The 25282-nt window shown below is 41.4% G+C and overlaps 1 protein-coding gene across 1 annotated transcript in view; it reads left to right on the forward strand.

Annotated features, from left to right (window-relative positions):
* Positions 1-25282, forward strand: part of LOC122561527 (mitochondrial 10-formyltetrahydrofolate dehydrogenase-like) — a 137711-nt gene that overhangs the window by 62759 nt on the left and 49670 nt on the right. The window contains exons 6-13 of the mRNA XM_043713262.2: positions 770-859; positions 12141-12275; positions 13296-13421; positions 19706-19797; positions 20005-20152; positions 20495-20614; positions 21441-21568; positions 23946-24096. Of these exons, the coding sequence (XP_043569197.1) occupies positions 770-859; positions 12141-12275; positions 13296-13421; positions 19706-19797; positions 20005-20152; positions 20495-20614; positions 21441-21568; positions 23946-24096 (990 nt within the window). The remainder of the gene's footprint in view (positions 1-769; positions 860-12140; positions 12276-13295; positions 13422-19705; positions 19798-20004; positions 20153-20494; positions 20615-21440; positions 21569-23945; positions 24097-25282) is intronic.

Here is a 25282-nt window from a genome sequence, read left to right on the forward strand (position 1 = left end):
CCTTCCCCCACCTCACCCTAGTTCCAAACTTTCAACTCAGCACTGTCCCCATGACTTGTCCTACCTGCCTATCTTATTTTCCACCTATCCACTCCACCCTCCCCCCTTCCCCCAACCTATCACCTTCATCCCCTCCCCCACTCACCTATTGTACTCTATGCTACTTTCTCCCCACCCTCACCCTCCTCTAGCTTATCTCTCCACGCTTCAGGCTCACTGCCTTTATTCCTGATGAAGGGCTTTTGCCTGAAACGTCGATTTTACTGCTCCTCGGATGCCGTCTGAACTGCTGTGCTCTTCCAGCATTACTAATCCAAAAAATAAATTTACATTAGTTAGCACTTTTAACAGAGCCTTCCAACTTGCTTCAATAGAAGGATATCAAATTGAACTAGTTACTCTGTCACATAAAGAATGATGAACATAAGCAACCAAATATTTAGTGGAAGTGGATTTTAAAGTGAATCATAAAGGAGCAGAAACAGAAAAGTGATTTAAGCAGAGAATCTTTGAGCTGAGGGCTCAGGCAGCATCATATTTTTACCAACATAAGATCACAATCACTTTAATGCCTCCATTTAGTCTCAGCTAGCCCTATTGGCAGAAATTGTAGTATTATTTGGCAGTAATATTTGCGTACAAACTAGTTTGACCCCTGGTTGTTTCAATGAAAAGCCTGTTGTTTTCCACAAAGTCTCAGTTAGTAATGGTGTTAAATTAATACATTATAGAATCTGATTCAATTTCTGTACTAATGTTCTTTCTTCAGATTTCCTGGGATCAGCCAGCAGAAGCCATACACAACTGGATTCGTGGCCATGATAAAGTACCTGGAGCATGGACTCTCCTTGATGGACAAGTACTTGAAGCATCCTTCTTTTCATGTATTTTGATGCAAGCCCTATAACGTGCAACAAAGTTTTACTGCTAAAATTGAATACTTTTAAAAACAAATTTGGATTAATATAATTCTAGATGCTGAATTTCTATCTTTGGTTCAGGAGCATTTAGTGAGTCTATTTCCTGATGTCCTATTCTCTACTTCAAAAGGGCACTGATTTTCTACAAAAGTTTGGTCTTCAGTAAACTAGTGAGGGCTGACATTTCCAGTGCTGAGGCAGCCGAATGGCCAGGCTGGCAGGACAGAAGCTTCTATTTACAGGGATATCAACCCAATTCAGTGGTTGTTAGATCCTCTAGTCCTCATCCTTCACCCGTCATCATTTCACCTCCCTCCTCAGCCACCATTGTACATCCTCCATGACCTCTCATATCTTTTATGTTTCCTCTATAAAGGCCCCTGCATCCTCCATGTTGCCCAATCAGCCAGTATGCCCACTCACCCTGTATCCATTAGGTATAGATTTAATAATAAACCAAGTTTTTGAAATGCTCATGAAATTATAAAATCTCCCATTGAAGATTCTCTTTGAAAATATAGAGTTATAGAGATGTACAGCATGGAAACAGACCCTTCGGTCCAACTTGTCCATGCCGACCAGATATCCCAACCCAATCTAGTCCCACCTGCCAGCACCTGACCCATATCCCTCCAAACCCTTCCTATTCATATACCCATCCAAATGCCTCTTAAATGTTGCAATTGTACCAGCCTCCACCACTTCCTCTGGCAGCACATTCCATACACGTAGCACCCTCTGTGTGAAAAAGTTGCCCCGTAGGTCTCTTTTATATCTTTCCCCTCTCACCCTAAACCTATGCCCTCTAGTTGTGGACTCCCTCATCTCGGGGAAAAGGCTTTGCCTATTTACCCTATCCATGCCCCTCATAATTTTGTAAACCTCTATAAGGTCACCCCTCAGCCTCCGATGCTCCAGGGAAAACAGCTGCAGTCTGTTCAGCCTCTCCCTGTAGCTCAAATCCTCCAACCCTGGCAACATCCTTGTAAATCTTTTCTGAACCCTTTCAAGTTTCTCAATACCTTTCCGATAGGAAGGAGACCAGAATTGCATGCAGTATTCCAACAGTGGCCTAACCAATGTCCTGTATAGCCGCAACATGACATCCCAACGCCTGTACTCAATACTCTGACCAATAAAGGAAAGCATACCAAACGCCTTCTTCACTATCCTATCTACCTGCGAATCCACTTTCAAGGAGCTATGTACCTGCACTCCAAGGTCTCTTTGTTCAGCAACACTCCCGAGGACCTTACCATTAAGTGTACAAGTCCTGCTAAGATTTGCTTTCCCAAAATGCAGCACCTCGCATTTCTCTGAATTAAACTCCATCTTCCACTTGTCAGCCCATTGGCCCATCTGGTCAAGATCCTGTTGCAATCTGAGGTAACCCTCTTCGCTGTCCACTACACCTCCAATTTTGGTGTCATCTGCAAACTTACTGACTGTACCTCTTTTACTCGCATCCAAATCATTTATGTAAATGACTAAAAGTAGAGGACCCAACATCCCTCTTATGATCTCATTAAACTGTTATGGCCAGCGCAACTCCCATTTATGAAATCTTTAATCCATTTAACGGCTCTGAATCTTGTCCTAATAACAAATACCACTGAGAAACTACCTCAGAGAAAAATAAACTTATTACAAACTCATAAAACTACCAACCAAACAAAGCAGTTAGTCCCTTCAAGTTGTGCAAAGAGCTCCCTACGGGGATGGGTCCATTTGTGAAGCTTGGAGTTCAGCCATTCATTCACAATGAAGTCCTCTGTTCAGCTAAACATTAGGTTGTCTAAACCTTCTTGAAATTTATTACTATCTTCCTCACTGTTCTTTGTATATCATATGTCATCTGCACAAATTGTAATTGTATGTTGTATGCACATTCCTCTCCGAGTCCAAGTCATTAATCATACAAAAATCAGCCATGGACCTGGAAACATTAAAATTAGAAACAGGTGTATGCAATTTGGTCCTTTTTGCCTTTTAGTTCAATATGATCACTGTGGAACTCCACTGGAAACAGACTTCCAGTCACAGGAACACTCCTTTACCATCATCCTCTGCATCCTGCCACTCAGCCAATTCTCTATTCAATCCATTAAATCTCCTTAGATCCCATGGACTCTTACCTTTGCTAACAGTCTTCCACGTAGGACGCTATAAAAAGTCTTGCTGAAGTCCAAATAGACTATGTTGAATGCATTGCTGTCATCTACACAAGTGGTTACCTCTTTGAAAATTCAATTGAGTTGGTCAGATATGACCTCCACTTCAGAAAACCACTTGACTGTTTTTGATTATTTCCTGCTACTCCATGTGCTGACTAGTTCTGTCATTCAGAATTGCTTCCAATAGTTTCCCCGCTGGTGAGGTTAGATTGACTGGCCTGTAGTTTCCTGGTTCATCTCTCCCTCCCTTCTTGAATAATACTTTGTCTGTATTCCAGTCTTCTGGCACTTCTCCTGTGGCCAGGGAGGAATTGAAAATTATCGCAAATGCCTCAATTATTTCTCCCTTGCCTCACTCAACAGCCCAGGATATGTTTCATTCTGCCCTGGAATGTAGAGGCGCCTAGGTCTCATTGTACCTCTCCCTTTCCCATTCCATCACCATTTAGATAATAATCTGCCTTGCTGTTTTTGTTACCAAAATGGATCACCTCACATTTATCCACATTATATTTCATCTGCCTGTTCACTCAACTTATAGAGTCATAGAGTTATTTAGCAAGGAAATAGATCCCTTGGTCCAACTAGTCCATGTTGATCATGTTCCTAAACTAAACTAGTTTCATTTGCCTGATAGTCCAAATCATGATTAAATCATGATTATGCTGCATCATCATAGTTCATGCTCCTATTCAGTTTTCTGTCATATGCAAACTTGGACTCATTACATTTAGTTTTCTCATCCCTGTGGTATCCTACCAGTTACTACCTCCTACTCCATAGATGTCCCTTTGCCAAATTTACATCTGTGCTGCTGCCCCTTATCTCATGGGCTATACATTTTCTAACAAGTCTCATATGTGACACTTTACCAATCTGTCTTTTGGAGGTCCACGCATACAAGATTAACTGTACTGTCCTCATCCACACTCTGTTCCCTCTTTTAAAACTCAGGACAGTTAATCAAACACCATTTTTCTAACATAAATCTATGTTGACATTTCTTCTTTTTAGCCCATATCTGTCTAAGTGCCTGTCAGTATTCTCTGGGATCATTGTTTCTATAGCCTTGCCTATCACCAGTGTTAAACTGATTGAATCTAAAAGATTGCAAAGGAAAGTCGATGGGCAACTGACAGACTGATAGGCCTGCCCAGGCCATAATGCACTGTGAGTGGGCTAACATGGTGTGGAGTGGAATTCCACACCTCAGTGGGAGAAAGGCTGACCCTCTGGAGCTGCTGGCCAGTTTGATTGCTGGCAGCTCTAAATGCCCTGGTAGTCTCAACAGTTTGGTTGTGGGCAACCCTAAGATGAAGATCCCCAAAAAACTCTGGACCCAGCTAAGTAGGGAGCATTGGTGGGAACAGTTTGAGCATCTTGAACATAGTAATGCCCCCTTACCACCATTTCAAAATTTTTTTAAAAAACTGCTCAGCTGTCCGCGTCATTGTGTGGGCTGGATAATATTGGGGTCATAGAGTCCTACAGCATGGAGACAGGCCTTTGGCCCAAACTGGTCCATGCCGACCAAAATATCCATCCATGCTAACCCCATTTCCCTGCACTTGCCCCGTATTCTTCTAAACCTTTCCCATCCGTGTATTAGTCCAAATGCCTTTTTAAATGTTATAAGTGTACTCGCCTCAACCACTTCCGCTGGCAGCTCATTCCATATGCGTACCACCCTGTGTGTAAAAACATTGCCCCACAGGTTCCCTTTTATTCTTTCCCCTCTAACCTTAAACTGATGCCCTCTTGTCCTCGTTTCCCCAACCCTGGGAAAAAGATTGAGTGCATTCACCTTATCCATGCCTCACGTGATCTTATACAGTTCTACAAGATACCCCCCTCGGTCTCCTGGGCTCTAAAGAAAAATGTCCTACCTTGTCTAACCTCAGTCCCTTGAGTCCTGACAACATCTCTGTAAATTTCTTCTGCACTCTTTCCAGGTGACCAAAGCTGAACTCAATACTCCTTGTGCAACCTCACCAACATCCTATACAACTGCAGCATAGCATCCTAACTTCTATACTCAATGCCCTGACAGAGGCAGGCCAGAGTGCCAAAAGCTGCCTTCGTTGCCCTATCTACCTTTGACTCCACTTTCAGAGAACTATGCAGTTGAACTCCAAGGTCCCTCTGTTTCACGACACTTCTTAAGACCGTACCATTCACAATGATTTGACTTTACAAAGTGCAAGACCTCACACTTATCTGTATGAAACTCCATTTGTAATTTCATGGCCCACTTATCTAGCTGATCAAGGTCCTGGTGCATTTCTGATAACTTTTCTCACTGTCCATGATACTGCCCATTTTAGTGTCATCTGCAAACTTACTAATCATGCCTTTAACATTCTCATCCAATCATTGATATAGATAACAATAGTAATGGGCCCAGCACCGACCCCTGAGGCACTCCATTCAACACAGGCCTCCAGTCCAACAAGCATCCTTCTGCTATTACCCTCAGCTTCCTACCATCAAGCCAATTATGGATCTAATTTGCCAGCTCAAGATAGCCTTGTCTGAGAAGATTAGGGTGAATCTAAAGAGATTCTTTAAGCATATTAAAGGAAAAAGAATAACTGGAGAAAAAATAGGACCCTCAAAGACCAAAGTGGACTTGTATGTGTAGAACTGCAGGAGATGGGCGAGGTCCTCAATGAGTTTTTCTTCTTTGTGTTTCCTGTGGAGAAAGACACGAAGACTTGGGGACACTCCATGTCAGAGTAGAGGAGGTATTGGATGTATTAAAATGAATGAAAGTGGATAAATCTCCTGGTCCTGACCAGATATATCGAAGAACATTGCAAGAAGCTAGAGAGGAAGTTGCAGGGACCCTGGCTGATATTTTTGTATCATCGTTAATCATGAGTGAGGTCCCAGAAGAATGGAGAGTAGTGAACGTTGTGCCCTTATTCAAGAAGAGTTGCAGAAGAAGACCTGGGAACTATAGACCAGTAAGCCTTACATCTGTGGTGGGTAAGTTACTTGAGAAGATTCTGAGGGATAAGATATATATGCATTTGGAAAGACAGGGGTTGATTAGGAGTAGTTAGCATGGCTTTGTGTGTGTGGGAGATCATGCCTCACAAATTTGTTAGAGTTTTTTGATGAAGTGACCAGGAAGATTGAAGAGGACAGGGCGGTAGACGTAGTCTATATGGATTTCAGTAAGACCTTTGATAAGATTCCAGATAGTATGCTTCTCTGGAAGGTTAGATCGCATGGAATCTGGGGGGAGCTTGTAAATTGGATAGGAGAAAGTGAGGTCTGCAGATGCTGGAGATCAGAGCTGAAAATGTGTTGCTGGAAAAGCGCAGCAGGTCAGGCAGCATCCAGGGAACAGGAGAATGATTCCTGAAGAAACGTCGATTCTCCTGTTCCCTGGATGCTGCCTGACCTGCTGCGCTTTTCCAGCAACACATTTTCAGCTCAGTTGTAAATTGGATACTCAACTGGCTTGATGGTAGAAAGAAGGCGCTTGTTGGATTGGAGGCCTTTAACGAGTGGAATTCCTCAGGGGTCAATGCAGGGTCAATTGAGCTTTAACTAAGCTTATTTGACTCTTAATTATTCCTTTACATATAGTGGGCAGGGCAAGTAACTGAGGTGTCAGTGGGAGAGCAGTTTGTGGCAAGTGATCATAATTCTATTAGATTTCAAATATTTATGAAAAGGATCAAACATTTCTAAATTGAAGTAAGGCCACTTTTGATGGCATTAGTCAGAAACTTGCAAAAATTGATTGGGAGGTGCTATTTGCAGGTGAAGTGATTGTTGGCAACTGGGCGGCCTTTAAAAATGAGATAACAGGAGTTTAGAGACAGTATGTTCCTGTTAGTGTGAAAGGCAAGCTGGAGGTGTAGGGAATGCTGGATGACTAGAGAACTTGAGGCTCTGGAAAAAGAAGGAAGCATATATCGGTGAGGCATACAGACAGCCTCGATTGAGTGAATCCATAGAGGAGTATACAGGCGGTAGGAGTATACTTAAGAGGGAAATCAGGATGGCAAAAAGGAAATGAGATATCTTTGGGAAATAGAGTGAAATAGAATCCAAAGAGATTCTACAAGTACATTAAGGGCAAAAAAGTAACTAGGGAGTTACTTTTAGATCAACTTAAAGATCAACGTGACTGTCTCAGTGTGGAACCATAGGAGATGGGTGAGATACTAAGTGAATATTTCATGCCAGTACTTACTGTGGAGAAGGACATGGAAGCCAGATAATTTGGGAAAATAAATAATGATGTCTTGAAAAAGTTGATGTTACAGAAGAGGAGCCACTGGAGGTCTCAAACTTTATAACGGTAATTAAATCCCCAGGACCTGATTAGATGTTTTCCAGAACTTTGTAGGAAGATAGAGAAGAGATTATTGGACCCCTTGCTGAGATATTTGTATCATTGACGGCCATGAGTGAGGTGCCGGAGGACTGGAGGTTGGCTAATGCTGTAATATTATTTAAAGAAAAGCCAGGGAACTGTTGACCAGTGAGCCTTACATCAGTGGTAGTTATGATGTTGGAGGGGATTCTGAGGGACAAGATTTGCATGCATTTGGAAAGACAAGGACTGATTAGGGAGAGTCAACATGCTATTGTGCATGGGAAATCATATCTCACGACGTTGATTGAGATGTTTTTGAAGAGGTGACAAAGGAGATTGATGAAGGCAGAGGAAGGTAGACATTGTCTAAAGGGACTTCAGCAAAGGGTGCAACAAGGTTCCATATGGTAGACTGGTTCGTCAGGTTAGATCACATGGGATCCAGGGGAAACTACCCAATTGGATACAAAATTGGCTTGGCAGTGGGAGACAGAGGGTGGTGCTAGAGGATTGCTTTTTGGACTAGAGGTCTATGACTAGCAGTGTGCCACAGGGATCAGTGCTAGGTCCACTGCGTTTCATCATCTATATTTACATCCAGATCATTTATATAAGAGGTATGGTTAGTTATTTTGCAGATGACACCAAAATAGGTGGTGTAGTGGACAGTGACGAAGTTTATCTCCGAGTACAATGGGACCTTGATCAGATGAGTCAATGGACTGAGAGTTGACAGATTTGGTTAATTTAGGTAAATGTGAGGTGTTGCAATTGGTAAGGCAAATTGGGGGAGGACTTATACAGTTAACAGTAGGGCCCTGGAGAGTATTGCTGAAGAAAGAGACCTAAGGATTCAGGTGCATAGTTCTCGGGGTGGTCCTTTCCTTCTTTGATGAACTGCCTGGATTAGAATAATGAGTAAATGTAGGTGAATCTTAAGGTCACTTTTAGTCTGGCCTGACATATCTGCAGAGGAGCTGAGGTGACCAGTGCAGGTTCTAACAATGCTGCAGGTTTGCAGTGAGTCAAGTGCCATCCAAGTTTAATATGGCACCCAAAAATCCTGATGGGGACAAGACTCTCCTGTCTGCTAACTCCATAAGATTCACCGTCCAACTCTAGAAACAACTTGATGAATAATTAATTACTAAAAATTAGACGTTTGCATGAGAAAACTTGTCCTGGGTCTAAACAAGATTGGTAACTTCTAATGTGCCTGATGCCATATTTAGAGTCCAAATAGAAGATTCTGCCCCTGAATTGGAAATAAGTAATAGCAGAATTGTTAAATAATTACCTTGTATCAGGTTTTTGCAGTAAAGGAGGAAAATAAAATGAGGGATATAGGAAAGATAAAACTAAAACAAGGGGAGAAACTAATTAGATTGAGTATATTTGCAGACAATGATGATGGAGAAACTAATGAAACTGAAGTTAGACAAAGCCCCAGGACCAAATGCAGTCATTATTTAAGATGGGGAGGAGAATTAAACTAGGAAATTAATGGTTTATTTAGTGTCTGTTTTGGGGAGGTTATTCAAATCCCTTTTTCAGGGACAGCGTGACAAAGCATTTGAACTAAAACTGATTAGGGAGACAGTTGATCAGAATATTGAATTGAATTGAATTTATTGTCATGTGTACTGAGGCACAGTGAAAAGCTTTATCTTGGGAGCAATACAGGCAGCTCACAGAGTTAGTAGCATAGATAAGTCAATAATTGGTAGACAGTGGCAAAAACAAAAACACAGGTGCAGGCAAATGCTAAGAGTTTGTGAGTCCATTCAGTATTCTAACAACTGTTTCGAAACTGGCTGGTGCATGTGTTCAGGCTTCTGTACCTTCTCTCCGTTGATAGAGGTTGCAGAAAAACATTGACAGGGAGGGATGGATCTTTGAGAGTGCTGGCAGCTTTTCCTTGACAGCGGGCCTGGTAGATAGATTCTATAGATGGGAAGTTGGCCTTTGTGACTGTCCGGGCCAAGTTCACCACTCTCTGAAACCGTCTCCGATCTCAAATGGTACAGTTGCTATACCAGGTAGTGATACATCCAGACAGAATGCTCTCGATGGCACACCTATAAAGGTTGGCAAAGTTATTTGCCGTCATGCCAATTTTACTCATTTGACTGAGGAAGAAGAGATGTTGTTGGGCCTTTGTAACCAATGCGTCCACATGAAGAGTCCAAGAAAGCTTGTTATGAATGACCACTCCCAGGAGCTTGACACTCTCTACTCGTTTCACCGCTGTGTAGTTAATGTGTAGGGGGGCATAAGTAACATCCTGCCAGAAGTCAGTAATGAGTTCCTTGGTTTTGCTGGCATTGAGAGCTAGGTTGTTCTCAGTGTATCATTTTTCCAGGTCTTCCACCTCCCATCTGTGGTTTGTTTTGTTGCCATCTGAGGTTCAACCGACTATAGTGGTGTCATTAGCGAACTTGTAAATGTTAAGAATATTTTCTTACAGGTGAGAACTTTGGTACAGATTTGATATGCTGTGCATATATATCACTGTTGAATGGGGTCATTATCTTTAATTAGTGCTTTACATGGAAAAAGATATGGAATTTGATCTCTGAGCACTGGCCAAATCCCCAGAGGCCTTAAGTAATAAAAATGTAATTTGACCAAAACATACAGCAAGTTGCCGTAATGAAGGAACATAGAACAATACAGCACAGAACAAGCCCTTCGGCCCTCGATGTTGTGCCGAACATTTGTCCTAGCTTAAGCACCCATCCAATTACCTATCCAATTGCCGCTTAAAGGTCGCCAATGATTCTGACTCTGCCACTCCCACAGGCAGTGCATTCCATGCCCCCACCACTCTCTGGGTAAAGAACCTACCCCTGACATCCCCCCTATACCTTCCACCCTTCACCTTAAATTTATGTCCCCTTGTAACACTGTGTTGTACCTGGGGAAAAAGTCTCTGACTGTCTACTCTATCTATTCTTCTGATCATCTTATAAACCTCTATCAAGTCACCCCTCATCCTTCGCCGTTCCAATGAGAAAAGGCCTAGCACTCTCAACTTATCCTCGTACGACCTATTCTCCATTCCAGGCAACATCCAGGTAAATCTCCTCTGCAGGAGAAAGTGAGGTCTGCAGATGCTGGAGATCAAAGTTGAAACTTTATTGCTGGAACAGCACAGCAGGTCAGGCAGCATCCAGGGAACAGGAGAAGAAGAGCCTGTGCCCGAAACGTCGAATCTCCTGTTCCCTGGATGCTGCCTGACCTGCTGTGCTGTTCCAGCAATAAAATCTCCTCTGCACCCTCTCCAAAGCTTCCACATCTTTCCTAAAGTGAGGCGACCAGAACTGCACACAGTACTCCAAATGTGGCCTTACCAAGGTCCTGTACAGTTGCAACATCACTTCACGACTCTTGAATTCAATCCCTCTGCTAATGAACGCCAATACACCATAGGCCTTCTTACAAACTCTATCCACCTGAGTGGCAACTTTCAAAGAGCTATGAACATAGACCCCAAGATCCCTCTGCTCCTCCACCTTACTAAGAATCCTACCGTTAACCCTGTATTCCGCATTCTTATTTGTCCTTCCAAAGTCGACAACCTCACACTTGACAGGGTTGAACTCCATCTGCCACTCCTCAGCCCAGCTCTGCAAGGAAACTGCAGAAGTGGGCTACTTTTAATGAATGCTTTTGTATATTTTAAAGTATTAATGAAGAAAATTATATTTAACCATGTCTGATACCTGTGGAGTAATTGTTGAAAGTGCAAATTGAAGCCAAGGGTCCTTCCTTTCCTTGGGAAGTATTTGTAACCAAAGTACTTCCATGATACCCAGTCGCCTTTGGAATAGTATAAGCTCCACTAACTTAGAGTCATAGAGTTATATAGCACAGAAACAGACCCTTCAATCCAACTTGTCCATGCCTACCAGATATCCTAAACAAATCTATTCCCATTTGCCAGCATTTGCCCCACATCCCTATCAACCCTTCCTATTCATATACGCACTCAGGTGCCTTTTAAAAGTTATAATTGTACCATCTTCCACCATTTCCTCTGGCAGCTCATTCCATACACGCACCACTCTCTGCGTGAAAACGTTGCTCCTTAGGATCCTTTCAAATCTTTCCCCTATAAGCCTATGCCCTCTAGTTCTGGACTCCCCCAAACCAGGAAGAAGACCTTATGGAGTACAGAAAAACGTCGTGGCTGTAAGAGCTGCTTCTTTTTTGATGTACTTTCAGTGTTGGAGCTGATTTCCTCAAATTCTAGGAGCAGTAATTACTGTTTTATAAGCTGTTGCATTGCTTTGGAACTTTAGAAAAATATTTCACTGCTTTGGAATATTGAAATGAATAATAACTGGTATTGATGAGTTGTATTCACTTGTTTGTCCACCAGTGATGATCCATACGACCAGGAAATACCAACATATTTTTGGGCAACCCATTTGCAGAATGCAGTACTAAATCTTGTCCCTGCATGATTGTTTGCAAGCATTTGTACCAAGAGATCACATGGAAGGTTCAGAGAGTTTCACCAGGTGCAATCTGGAAAAATGATTTGGAAAAATTACTGTGAATACATTATACAACAGCTTACAAAAGGATTGCCACTGAATTTATTTATAATGTAGCAAACACTAAGTGTGTTTTTTTTGTCTGAAAGATTACTTTTTTCTGCAGTGCATCAGTTAACAGTTGTATATTATTTCTTGCCCATTTCAGGCAGTCACCTTGTATGGTTCCTCCATGTATAAAGGTGCAGTACCATCAGGCCAGCCGTTGGAGATCAGCAGTGCTAGTAAGTCTGGTCTAGTAACCAGCAATGGACTGGTGCTCTTTGGCAATGATGGAAATATGGTAAGACTTTATTGCACTGATCTATCATAGTAATGGAATGATTTTTCTAAATCTAACACTTCTAACTTTCTTCAGATGCTTGTGGTGAAATATGAGTTTCTCTAAAGCAACTCTTTAAGTAAAAGCAAAGTAAGTTTGTTCATGAATTAAAATTAGTTTAGAATTAATGATAGGAACAAGTTGTACCCCTAGTATTTGTTGCTTAAAATGTTATTTGTAAATGTGTAAGGCCCCAAAGGATCCTTCCACATCTGACAGAAATTTACCTGTCACAAATGTCATCTGCTATATCCGTTGCACCCGATGTAATCTCCTCTACATTGGGGACAGGACATCAACTTGCAGATTGTTTCAGTGAACATCTCTAGGACACCCGTACCAACCAACCCCACTGCTCCGTGACTGAACTCTTCAACTCCCCCTCCCACTCCACCAAGGACATGGAGGTCCACGGCCTCTTCCATCGCCAAACCCAATCATCCGACACCTGGAGGAAGAACACCTCATCTTCTGCCTTGGGACTGTGCAACCACACAAGATTAATGTGGATTTTAGCAGTTTCCTTATTTCCCCTTCCCCCACTTTATCCCAGTCATAAGCCTCTAACTTGGCACTGCCCTCTTGATTCTCCATTGTCTTTCCCATCTATCCGCTCCACCCTCGTCTCCGACCTATCATCTTCTCCCCCATCTTCATCTACCTCTTACATTCTCAGCTACCTTACCCCCCCCCGGCCCACCGCCCTCCCATTTATCTCTCAGCCCCCTAGCCCACAAGACTCATTCCTGCTGAAGGGCTTATGCCCGAAACATCAATTCTCCTCCTCCTTGGATGCTGTCTGACCATCAATTGTCTTTGGATTGTCTTGGCTGATTTTATTAAATACAGCATTGTCTTGGGATCTCTTTGTTTAGAGTTGTGTAGTGAGTTTACATAGAGAAAGCATGAGGTTGCTCAGTCCTTTTGGTGGCATGGCTACCCTTTGTATTTTAGATGAGTGGTAAGTATTGTGTTTTGCAGCTGTTGGTTCGAAATCTTCAGTTTGAGGATGGAAAAATGATTCCTGCCTCCAAATATTTCTCTTCTGGTGAGACTGTCTCTGTGGAACTGACTGAAGAAGAAAAGAAGGTTGCAGAGGATATAAAGGTAAATTCAGATTTTATGGAATTAGAATAACACAAAGGTCTTTGTCTTTAATGTGCTTTTTTTGTTGATATTTGTTTTCTGCCTCGCTCTATCTGACAGTCTCATTCTTTCAGTGGAGCTATTGACTATCCTTTTATATTTTAAGGATGTTCTGTTCAACATCCAAAAAGCTCCAAATTGTCATTGATTGGCAGGTATATGATAGAAAGATGCAAGGATTGGGGTGTGATTAAGCATTGTTGAGCTAAGTGTTAAAAATCAGAATAAATTTAGAACAAAAGTCAAGTTAACAGCAGATTTTCCCAGAATCCTGGCCAGCATGGAGGTTTGGAGGGATGTGGACCATTGGCAGGCAGAAGGGATTAGTTTAACTTCATGTTCGGCATAACATCGTGGAACAAAGGGCCTGTTCCTGTGCTGTGCAGTTCTATGTCCCACCCTCCCTCATTGGTCTCATTGCTATTTATGATATTATGGGAATACTGCATCAGTTACTTGTGGGACAGTCACTGCTCTTTATCAAGGTTTTAATTGTAGGTTTTGATAAATGTCTGGAATTACTTTTCAATGGAAGTGACTGCAGCAAAGATTTTCAGGTTATTTGGATTAGTGTTAGACAAACTTAATGACTGTGTTGACATAGTCAAATGATAATCTTTGCTGGGCTGAAAGGCTTTGCTTTGAACCAAATACCTAGTTACATTTGTGAAAACTCACATTATTGTTTCATTATTAATTTTTAAAAGCTGGACCACGTGAAAGCATTTCCTTGGGTTCTCAGAACTTCTGCAATAACAACGGCAGAGGCTATGCATGCCTTCTCCTAGGAATCGGGGAAGTTACAGTACGTAACTGTGACAATCTGAGGGTATCCAAGCCATAACAAATACTAATATGATTTTGCATTGCTTTCTGAGTGAATCAGACTACCAGGGCTTTGTGAATGGCATGTAGATGTGAATTTCACCAGTTTCCTCATTTCCCCTCCCCTCACCTTATCCCAGGTCCAAGCTTCCAACTCAGCACTGCCCTCTTGACCTGTCCTATCAGTCGATCTTCCTTCCCATCTATCCGCTCCACCGTCCTCTCCGACCTATCGTCATCATCACCACCTTCACCTCCCTATCACATTCTCAGCTACCTTCCCCCGCCCAGCCCCACCCCCCTCCCATTTATCTGTCAGCCTCCTTGGCCCACAAGCCTCATTCCTGATGAAGGGCTCATGCCCAAATCGTTGATTCCCCTGCTCCTCGGAAGTTGCCTGACCGGCTGAGCTTTTCCAGCTCCAAACTCTCGACTCTGATCTCCCGCATCTGCAGTCCTCACTTTCTCCTTTGTGAGTGATACTTCCCTTTAATGTTGGATGTTTAAGCTGCATATTTATATTTAAAGAATGATGCAAGGGTGGAACATAGAACTGTACAGCACAGGAACAAGCCCTTTGGCCCACAATGTTGTACTGAACATGACACCAAGTTAAACTAATCCCTTCTGTCAGCCAATGGTCCACATCCCTCCATTCCTTGCTTATTCATGTGCTTATCTAAATGCCCCATTATATCTACCTCCACCGCTACCCCTGGCAGCAGCGCATTCCATGCACTACCACTCTGTGTAAAAAAAAAACTTGCCCCTCTCATCTCCTTTGAACTTTCCCCCTCTTTCCTTAAATATGTACCCACTAGTATTAGACATTTCAAATCTGGGGAAAAAGATTTTGACTGTCAACACTATCTATTTCCTGACTCAGAAAGCCAACTGTTACTTGTCAAGCTGGTCATCAAAAGGTAATATTCCTTTTCTGAATCAAAGGAATTTGATTCCTTTCAATTGAAGGAAATTGAAACTTAAAAGAAATGGAGTCAGGTGGCAAGTATGCTGAAGGTATCTAGTTGTGTCTTATTGCCACCTTACTCGAACGCTGCACTGCCTTGGTGTTCTAAATCTGCTTGATCATTATGGATAAGCAAAAATGTCCTTCAGTTCAATATTGATGAGACTGGAAGCCAATACCAACTCTATTCGCAAACCACTGATTTTATCCCTTTCCTGACCACTTTTGCGTTAGACAATCCCTACAGTGTGGAAGCAGGCCATTTGGCCCATCCAGTCCACACCAATCCTTCAAACAGCATCCCATTCAGACCACACACACCTATCTCTGTAACCCCACATTTACCCTGACTAATCAACCTAGCCTGCACATCTCTGAACACTATGGGCAAATTTAGCATGCCCAGTCCACCTAACCTGTACATCTTTGGACAGTGGGAGGAAGCTGGAGCACCTAGAGGAAACCCACACAGACATGGGGAGAAAGTGCAAACTCCATATAGACTGAGGGTCAAATCGAACCCAGGTCCCTGTGAAGCAACAGTGCTAACCACTTGTATGTACATTATTTAATTTTCACCATTTTTGAAGCTTCCAAGCTCATTTCTGTGTAACTTTAGCTTGTCTTTTGAATTTTGCAGAACATTTCATGAACAAGGAGATATTGAATGAAGAGCTATAATTGCCCAATTGCTATTGAAACAGCCATTCTGTATAATCCTTTAAAAGCAAAGAGACAAATGTCCAGCTGGCCAGGAGATTAATCTGCCCCTCTTCAATATAAGTGGAATAGTTCAGCTTTGAAAGCAATATAGGAGGAGACTCATTAGGATATTTACATATTGAAAGCTTTGAAGTTGGTTGGATAAATGGAGAAGGCTGTTGAAGAAAGCATAACAGTTTTGCTTTGCTTTGTAAATAGAGGCTTAGAGGGCAAAAACAATTAAATTATACCAAATCTTTATAAAACACTGGTAATATTTAAAAACAAGCTGGAGAATTGTGTCCAGTTCTGGACATAACATTTTAAGGAAGATGTTAAGGCCTTGGAGAAGGTGTAGACAAGATTAATTGAATGGTACCAGGAATTTCAGTTACATGGAGATACAAGAGAAGCTTGCATAGTTCTCAGAGCACAGAATGTTAGGGGAAGATTTTAATAGAGGTGCTAAAAATTCTGAATGGGGTTTTGATAGGATATAGAAGGAGATAATGCTTCCACCAGGACACCAGCTTTTAAGATCCAGAGGGGAGATGAGGACAGTTATTTTTATGCAGAAAACATTTGTGATTTGGAATGCCCTATCTGAAAGGACAATGAAAGCAGATTCAATAATAAATTTCAGAAGAATTGGATAAATGCTGTAAAAAGGACTCTGGGGAAGGAACAGTGGATTGGGACTGAGTGAACAGCTCTTTCAAAGAGCCATGCAGGCAGTGGGTAATTAGCTTCCTTCTGAATTGTATTTGTTCCATGGTTTTTCAAATGAAATCTTTAATTTTTGAGTATCACCGATGGATAAATTCATGAAACAGTTACAGCGCAGGAGGGGGCCATTTGGTCTGTCAAAACTCTGCTGACTCTGCAAGAACAACAGACTTGGAGCCACTTCAATGGTTTTTGACCCTGCCTCACCAGACTCATAGGCAACATACTCAATTCCATTCACTGTTTCCATACTTAAACCTGAGCACGCTGATTTTCAATTGCTCCTCAGCTACTTTATCCAGACTTGTTAAGCATTGAACATTTTTATCAAATCACTTCTCAACCTACTCTTCTCCATGGAGAACAACCCCAGTCTCTGGTTTGTCAGTGTAACCAAAGTTCAACGTCACTAGAGTCACAGAGTCATAGAGACATATAGCATGGAAACAGACCCTTCGGTCCAACCTATCCATGCCGACCAGATACCCCAACCCAATCTAGTCCCACCTGCCAGCACCCGGCCCATATCCCTCCAAACCCTTCCTATTCATATACCTATCCGAATGCCTCTTAAATGTTGCAGTTGTACCAGCCTCCACCTCATCCTCTGGTAGCTCATTCCATACATGTACCACCCTCTGCGTGAAAAAGTTGCCCCTTAGGTCTCTTTTATATCTTTCCCCTCTCACCCTAAACGTATGCCCTCTAGTTCTGGACTCCCCGATCCCAGGGAAAAGACTTTGTCTATTTATCCTATCCATGCCCCTCATAATTTTGTAAACCTCTATAAGGTCACCCCTCAGCCTCCGATGCTCCAGGGAAAACAGCCCCAGTCTGTTCAGCCTCTCCCTGTAGGTCAGATCCTCCAACCCTAGCAACATCCTTGTAAATCTTTTCTGAACCCTTTCAAGTTTCACAACATCATTCCGATAGGAAGGAGACCAGAATTGCATGCAATATTCCAACAGTGGCCTAACCAATGTCCTGTACAGCGGCAACATGACCTCCCAATTCCTGTACTTAATACTCTGACCCATTCCTTTTTTAAAAAGAAGTTCCTTCATGAGATGTGACTGGCACTGGCAAGACCACCATTTGTAGCTCATCCATAATTATCCTTGAATGATTTATAAACCTTCAAACACTGGTCCTAAAATATGGTGCCAAAAACTGAACATAATATTCCAGTTGAAGCTGATTTGTTTCTTTATCACAACTTCCCTGCTTTAGTATTTTTATGACTCTCGTGATAAAGTCCACAATTCTGTATGTTTTATCAACCATTCTCTTAACCTTCCCTGTCACCTTCAATTTATACACATATCCCCAGGTCCCTCTGTTCATGCACCCTTTGTTTTGTACTGCCTTGCACTGCTTTTTCTGTCAAATTAATTACTTCACACTTCTCTGCATTCAGTTTCACACGGCCACCCATTCTACATCCTTTTTTCATTTTAATATTATCCTCCTCACAGTTTACATCTGTGAACTGTGAAATGATGCCCAAACATCAAGTTTTAAACCCTTGTAAGAGGAAGGATCCCAACATGAACTTTTGGGAATCCCCACTATACACAGTTCTTCAGTCTGAAGCAACTGTTGACCACTACTCACTTTCCTGTCATTCAGCCAATTCTATATTTACATTGCTACCATCTGCTTTACACTGAGTTCTAACATTTCTCAGAAGTCAATTGTGTAACACTTTAATGTCCTTTGAAAATCCACATACACCACATCACTACCTTTATCAACCCTCCCTTATCTCATCAAAAAGTGTGAGAAAGTTAATTCAGCACAATGCATTCTTAACAAACCTGTGTTGGCCTTCTCTCAGTTGGCTGCGTGACTATGAATTTTGGCCTGCATGCTCATTTCCAAAAGCTTCCCTACCATCAAGGTTAAACTGGTGTGACATTGTTGGGCTTATATGTGGGATTGAAGAAGGGTGTAACATTTATTTCATGCATTCAGGAGGTATGGGCACCACTTACTGGGCCAACATTTATTGAGAGGCTGGTGGTGAACTAAGTTTTTGAACTGTTGCCAGTTGGTAAAAGTACCATTTGGATATATGTACAACCACAATGCCATTAGGAAGGGAGTTCTAGGATTTTTGACCCAATTATACTGAAAGAACTGATATATTTCCAAGTCAGGATGGTGAGTGATATGGAGGGGAACTTGCAGATGGTGATATTCCCATTTATCTGTAGGCTTCTGCTTCTCTGTGGAAGCAGTTGTGGGTTTGGAAGGTGCTATCTAAGGAGCCTTGGTGAACTTCTGTAGTGCATCTTGTAGATGGTACATAATGCTGCTACTGAGTGTTGGAGGTGAAGGGAGTGAATGTGGTGGCGAACAAGCAGTCTGTCTTATTCTGGAGGGTGTCAAGCTTCTTGAATATTTTTGGAGCTGCACTCATTTAGGCATGTGGGGAGTATTCCATCAGACTCCTGAATTACGCCTTGTAGATGGTGGGCAGACTTTAAGGAGTCAGGAGGTGCCTGCTTGCTGTAGGATTCCTGCTCTTGTAGCCAAGAGTATTTATATGACTAGTTCAATTTCTGGCCAATGGTAGCCTTCAGGATGTTGATAATGGTGTTTTATTGACAGTGATGCCATTGAATAATAAAGATGGTTTGGTTCTGTCTTGTTGGAGATGGTCATTGTGTAACACATGTGTGGCATGACTGTTAGTTGCCACTTGTCAGCCTGGATATGGGGCATGGACTGCTTCAGTTTGCTATTCTCTAAACTTCTGGTACCATCCCTCAATTCCAAGTCTTGGAAGACCCACTCTTATATGGACTATATCTTTGTTTATTTTGAGCTGAAGAAGATCATTGCAGTATATTAGTTGTATTTGGAAGTGGGTAAGTTGTCCAAGTGGAATTGAATGAGAGGAAATCTTTGACATATCTTGGAAAACTTAACATATGGGGGTTCACTGTAGCAGCTTTTTCCAGAATAGAATATGTCCACTTTTATGCACAGGTGGGTTTGTTCTGTTATTATCTTCCAGGCTATCTGGAAATCAATTTTGAGCAATGTTGAAGCCATTGAGGATACCACCGATTTCTTCAAATCTGGAGCAGCTTCCATGGATGTTGTCAGGTAACTATCTTCTCTTCTTTTTAAACTCTGTGTGTTTGTGTGAAGCTTTGTGTGAGCCACAGTACGTCACTCGCTCACTGAGGTGCCGACAAATGAATATCCAATTCCATTTGAAAATTTCACCAAATTTGTCTTGTGAGATACATTTATCTTGAAATTCTGTATAAAATCCACCCTGCTTGAGTAAAGCCATCGGTATATGTTTAGGCTGGTTGAAGAAATTAAACAAAAATGCAATGGCCTGCAGCTGCAAAATGAAGATGTCTACATGGCAACGAAGTTCGAGGATTTCATCCAAATGATTGTGAGGAAACTGAGAGGAGAGGACAAAGAGGAAGAACTGGAAGTGGATTATGTAAGTGCCATAACATCAGTTCATTGATCAACAATCTAGTCAGTTTCCCAGCCTCTGATGTGGAAAGTAACTAACTTATTACAATTACAATTTACAAGCCACATTCCAATCAACATGATGAACTGAGGTCATTAATCTGTCTTCAGCTCTTAGAATGAAGACATTTTAAAGTTGCAGTTGTCACAGGGATTGCATTGAATGAAAGGCTTCCAACATAGTTTCCAAATTGTTGATTATCTTATTAAAGGTTTGTGATTATACCCTCAGAAATTCTTGGCAATCTTTCAAGATGATCAAGAATGAAGATCCACACAGTTTATGATATTCGGTTCAAATTTTTAGGTTTTGATGGATGTAAATGATATGACTGTGAAAATGCCACACCAGTGCTTCATCGATGGCAGGTTTACAAACGCTGAGGAAGGGAAGACATACAATACCATCAATCCCACCAATGGCTCTGTGAGTAACCGATCTTCCAGTGAGGTTCAGTCATCTGACAAAATAGACTGGTATCTTCAGCAAGGACAATGCTAATTAATTCTGTCACAAAGCCGGTCCTTTTTTCTAAAAGCTGTTCCTTTTCTCAAGGATACTGTGCCCTTGATTTTATTCAGATGGCAAAACATTCTGGGCTTTGAATCGGCTAGGCTTGTATAGAGATGAAAGGATGTTGGGAGGCCTCTTTGTTTATGCGTAAACAGATGAGACTTTACGCCAAAGCTTATGTTTTAGAATTGACCTGCACAATGAAAGGGGAGTGGTCAGTCCTGGAAGCTGAAGTCCTGGTTCAGTCAGTTCAGCAGTGGGCTGTGTGGAAACAGGCTGCTAGACTCTCTCTCCTTTTGCCCTTCTAACTTCAACCTGTAAGCCTTTGTTTCATTTTCACTATGTTTAAGGGGGTTTGTTTATTGGGACTGTTGTGCATATTCATAACAGCATAATTAAGTCTAGTTTGGATAGATTGACTTCTGTAAGTATTCTATATTTTATTCATTGTGTTTCATTCTGTAATTTTGTGAATAAATCTTTGTCTGTTTTAAAACCTGGCAGTCAACCTAGCTAACTTACTCCTGGTAATTTTCACTGTACACTTACTGAAACAAATTGCAAAGTTACGGACTGGGCTGCCTGCTTAAGAGTGTTTTGAGTGGTCTGGCCTAGTCCATAACAATTCCGTCTTCTGAACAACTGATAGTGACAGCAATATAACTCTCATTAATAGGATGTTCATGATTTGTAATGGCTATTGATAATGAATTAGTAAATTCATTGGTCTGTTTGGCAGGTGATCTGTGAGGTGTCATATTCATCAGTTGCTGATGTTGACAGAGCTGTGGCTGCAGCCAAAGATGCCTTTGAAAATGGACAGTGGGGAAAGATGAATGCAAGAGACAGAGGCAGATTGTTGTACCAGTAAGGCTTTTCTGATATTCCCAATACTCACAATATATGAGAATATGCACTATAATGAAAGTTATTTGATTTCCAGACTAGTTGTTACTCCTAACTTCACCAGCTAAGTGTTGCACAAAACTAGATTGAGCTGCAGGACCATGTGTTTCTCCACATATATGATGCAATGCCTTTTTTTTAACATCCTTGCAGGTATCTTTTTGGTTGAGGAAAAGTTCTGTTCAAATAGCCTAATTATCTCGTCAGACCCCCAGCAAAACTATGTCACTGATTTTTTAAAAGAGATGCTTGTAAAAATTGTTTTAATACTGCATCTAAAGTAAAGTTCGAAGTAGCAAATATTACCACGCCCACCCCCCCACCCCCTCCTCCCCCCAAAAGAAAGTCTCAGTGACACAGCCAATTCAGTCTGTTGTGACAATGCTGTCGCTTAAACAAGGTTATTTGCCCTTGGGGCTTTTTTGTAAGGATGGTCCTAAAGGGAGAGGTACCGAAATGTCTGGGAGGAGTCTAGTTTAACAATGGTGGGGGGATGGCCAGTTCCCCCAGTTCAGGTTTCTCCTAGCTTGGTTTAGTTTTGTAGCTGTCAGCAGCTCTGGAGTGCAGAGAGGTTCCAAGCTTCAGCAGATGATTCCTGATTGAGTTTTCTCTCTGAAATCTCTTTGGAAGTTGTTACCTTCTGCTTATAGGAGCCTGTGCTTGAATTTACCTTTTGCCAAAGGGGTGTGTTTATGGAATATTGGTGGATTGGAACTGTTCCTTAGTTAAGTTGCTGTACCAAGACGGTTAAGTTTTCCAGTAAAGTTATCCTAAATTCCATTTTCTTTTGTTCGTGTTTCAACTGTAGTGTTTAAATAAATTCTGGTTCGCTTAAAGCTGAGTGGTTTGACCAGCTGCATCACACCTGGAATATCCATTTCACATCTGCTTTTAAAAAAAGAAAAAGTTAGGGTCTAGGCTATCTTCTTAAAATATTTTGAGGGGGTCTGGCCTGGTCCATAACGTCTTGCTGTGCTGCACTCTGCTCTTGTCTCCCAACGAGCACCATGTAATCTCTGACGATGGCAGTTCACTGATGTGCTTAGTCAGCAGTTTCGTGTTATTTACAGATCCCCTGAAAATCTACATATAACTCCAGGACTCAATGGTTTGAGAACACTGTCTTAGAAACCATTTTCATACATTTAGAACAGATTACTGAAAAATTGAAATGCTTCCACAATGACATGTTGTTAAGCTTGTTATCGTTAAAGTGGTTGAATGATAGATAGACAGCTTGAAACTTCATAACTTTAAGAAGGGACATACCATGTGAATTCGTATCATCCCTGGCCACTGAATAATTTGTGTATTCCCAGTGGTGATAATGAGTTGGGTATTATTAAGGAAAGATACATTTTGTGGATGTTTTTCATCTTGAATTCTTCAGGGCAATTCACACTATTTCTGATTCAAGGGGAAAACTGACATTTATGTTGCATGAGAGGAGATTGCTGATCAGCTGGCCAGTGAACTCTGATTGGTTGGTAAAGATGTTACCATAGAGAATGCACTAATCAAATTTAAACCAAGTAGGTTGACTCCGATCGGTTAGGCAGTGCCCTTAGACATGAACTGGTTCAGTTTAAACAAGTGCAGTGTATGTACTTTTTGTCTGGAAAGAACAGTTCCATGTGTGTTAATATTTGTACCTTCCAGTACACACAAGTATGCTGCACAGAATATATACACTCATTGTGCCTGTTTCGACTAAACAAACTAGGTCTTAGGCATGTGCTGATTTATTCCTCAGGGCATTGCCCTGATCAAATCCACGAGGTAAAAACAATGACTGCAGATGCTGGAAACCAGATTCTGGATCAGTGGTGCTGGAAGAGCACAGCAATTCAGGCAGCATCCGGCGAATCCACGTCAATCTGCCTAGTATAAAATTTAGACATAGCCTGGTAGTTAACTGACATTCACCATTATTTGGTGTATTTGTCATGGCAATTCCTCAGCCAACCCATTAGCACTCATGTCTCGCATACATTACTGTAGTATTGTTATGAATTGTCCCAGTAAATGCAAGATGAAAGTTTCAAGCTAAATGTGTCTTTTTTTCAGAAATATTCAAGTTTTGTGCTACCAGACAACAATAATAAGATTAGTTGGAAATTTGCATTTAAATTAATATCATCAAAATGGTAGATGATCGAATAAAATTTTGTGTGTAACTTCCTAATCACACCACCACAGTAAATTACAGCACATAATATTGTTTTCTGAGAGAGCGTCCTGTAACACTATGAGGAATTGCAGATCTGCAATCTTTCAAGATTTGGAATTTCTTGTTTTAAAGTATCTGTGTTGCTGAGTTTACTTTTTTCAATTGTAGACTTGCAGATCTAATGGAGGAGCACCAGGAAGAACTGGCTACCATTGAGGCTATTGACTCAGGGGCTGTGTACACACTTGCTCTGAAGACGCATGTTGGAATGTCCATTCAAACATTCAGATACTTTGCAGGATGGTGTGATAAGATCCAGGTACAGAATGAATGAGCACACCCCTTAGATCTTCCATTTGCTTATTATGAAAATGGAAAATCTTTGTTAATGCATAAACATATGTAAAAGTTAGGAACAGAGTATGCCTTCAACCTGTGAAGCCTACTTTGCTGTTTAATTTGGAAGATATGGCTGATCTGATTGTGGCTTCGTCTCCGTATACCTAGCTACCCCGATAATCTTTGATTCCTTTGTTAGTCAAAAGTCTACTGTGCCTTAAAAAACGCAATTAACCTGTGTCTGCTGCGGTCAGCGGAAGAGAGTTCCAAAGATGTACCATCCTCTGAGAAAAATAAAACTCTCATCTCCCTCTTAAATGGGTGACGCTTTATGTTTAATATGTGTCCCATAGTTCTGCTCTCTCCCACAAAGGAAAACATACTTCCAGTGTCTGTCCTTTTCGGTCCCCTTAAGATCTTATATGTTTCAATAGGATCACCTTTCTAATCTCAATGGATAGCCCAGCATGTCCAGCCAACTGATTTTGAATGCATTTACAGTCCTTCTTTAATAATGAGACCAAAATCGTATATACTTTTACATTCTGTAGAAAAACATGCCTACTTTTAAATTCTATTTGCAATAAATAAAAACACTCCCTAATCAGTTGCCGTACTCAAACTAGCTTTTTGTGATTTATTTGTGAACACATCCAGATCCCTGTGTATTTTAGAGTTCTACAATCTCTCTCCATTGAAATGATATGCTGCCTTTCTACTCTTCCTGCCAAAGTGGATAACTTTACATTTTTCCACATTATACTCCATTTATCAGAGTTTTGTCCACACACTTAACCTATCTATAAATCTTTCCAGAATCCTTGTGTCCACATTACACATTACTTTGTTACCTATCATTGTGTCATCATTAAATTTGGCAACCATCCATTCAGTCCTTTCATCCAAGTAATTAATATAGAATTATAAATAGTTGCTGTGCAAGCATTGATCCCCGTGTCCGACAAAAGACCCATTTCTGCCCATCCTCTGCTTCCTATTAGCTAGTCTGCCTCTGTCCATATCCCCTATACTATGAGCTCTTTTTTTGGGTAATAATCTTTGATCTTGTACCTTGTCAAATGCTTTCTGGGAATCTTAAGTACAGTACATTGCATGTTACTTGCTCCAAAAACTCTAATAAATTTGTCAAGCATAGTTTTCTCTTT

Source organism: Chiloscyllium plagiosum, unplaced genomic scaffold (genome assembly GCF_037043375.1).
Source record: "Chiloscyllium plagiosum isolate Xiang-an unplaced genomic scaffold, Cpla_swu_hap1 HiC_scaffold_23, whole genome shotgun sequence".
NCBI classification, from domain to species: Eukaryota; Metazoa; Chordata; class Chondrichthyes; order Orectolobiformes; family Hemiscylliidae; genus Chiloscyllium; species Chiloscyllium plagiosum.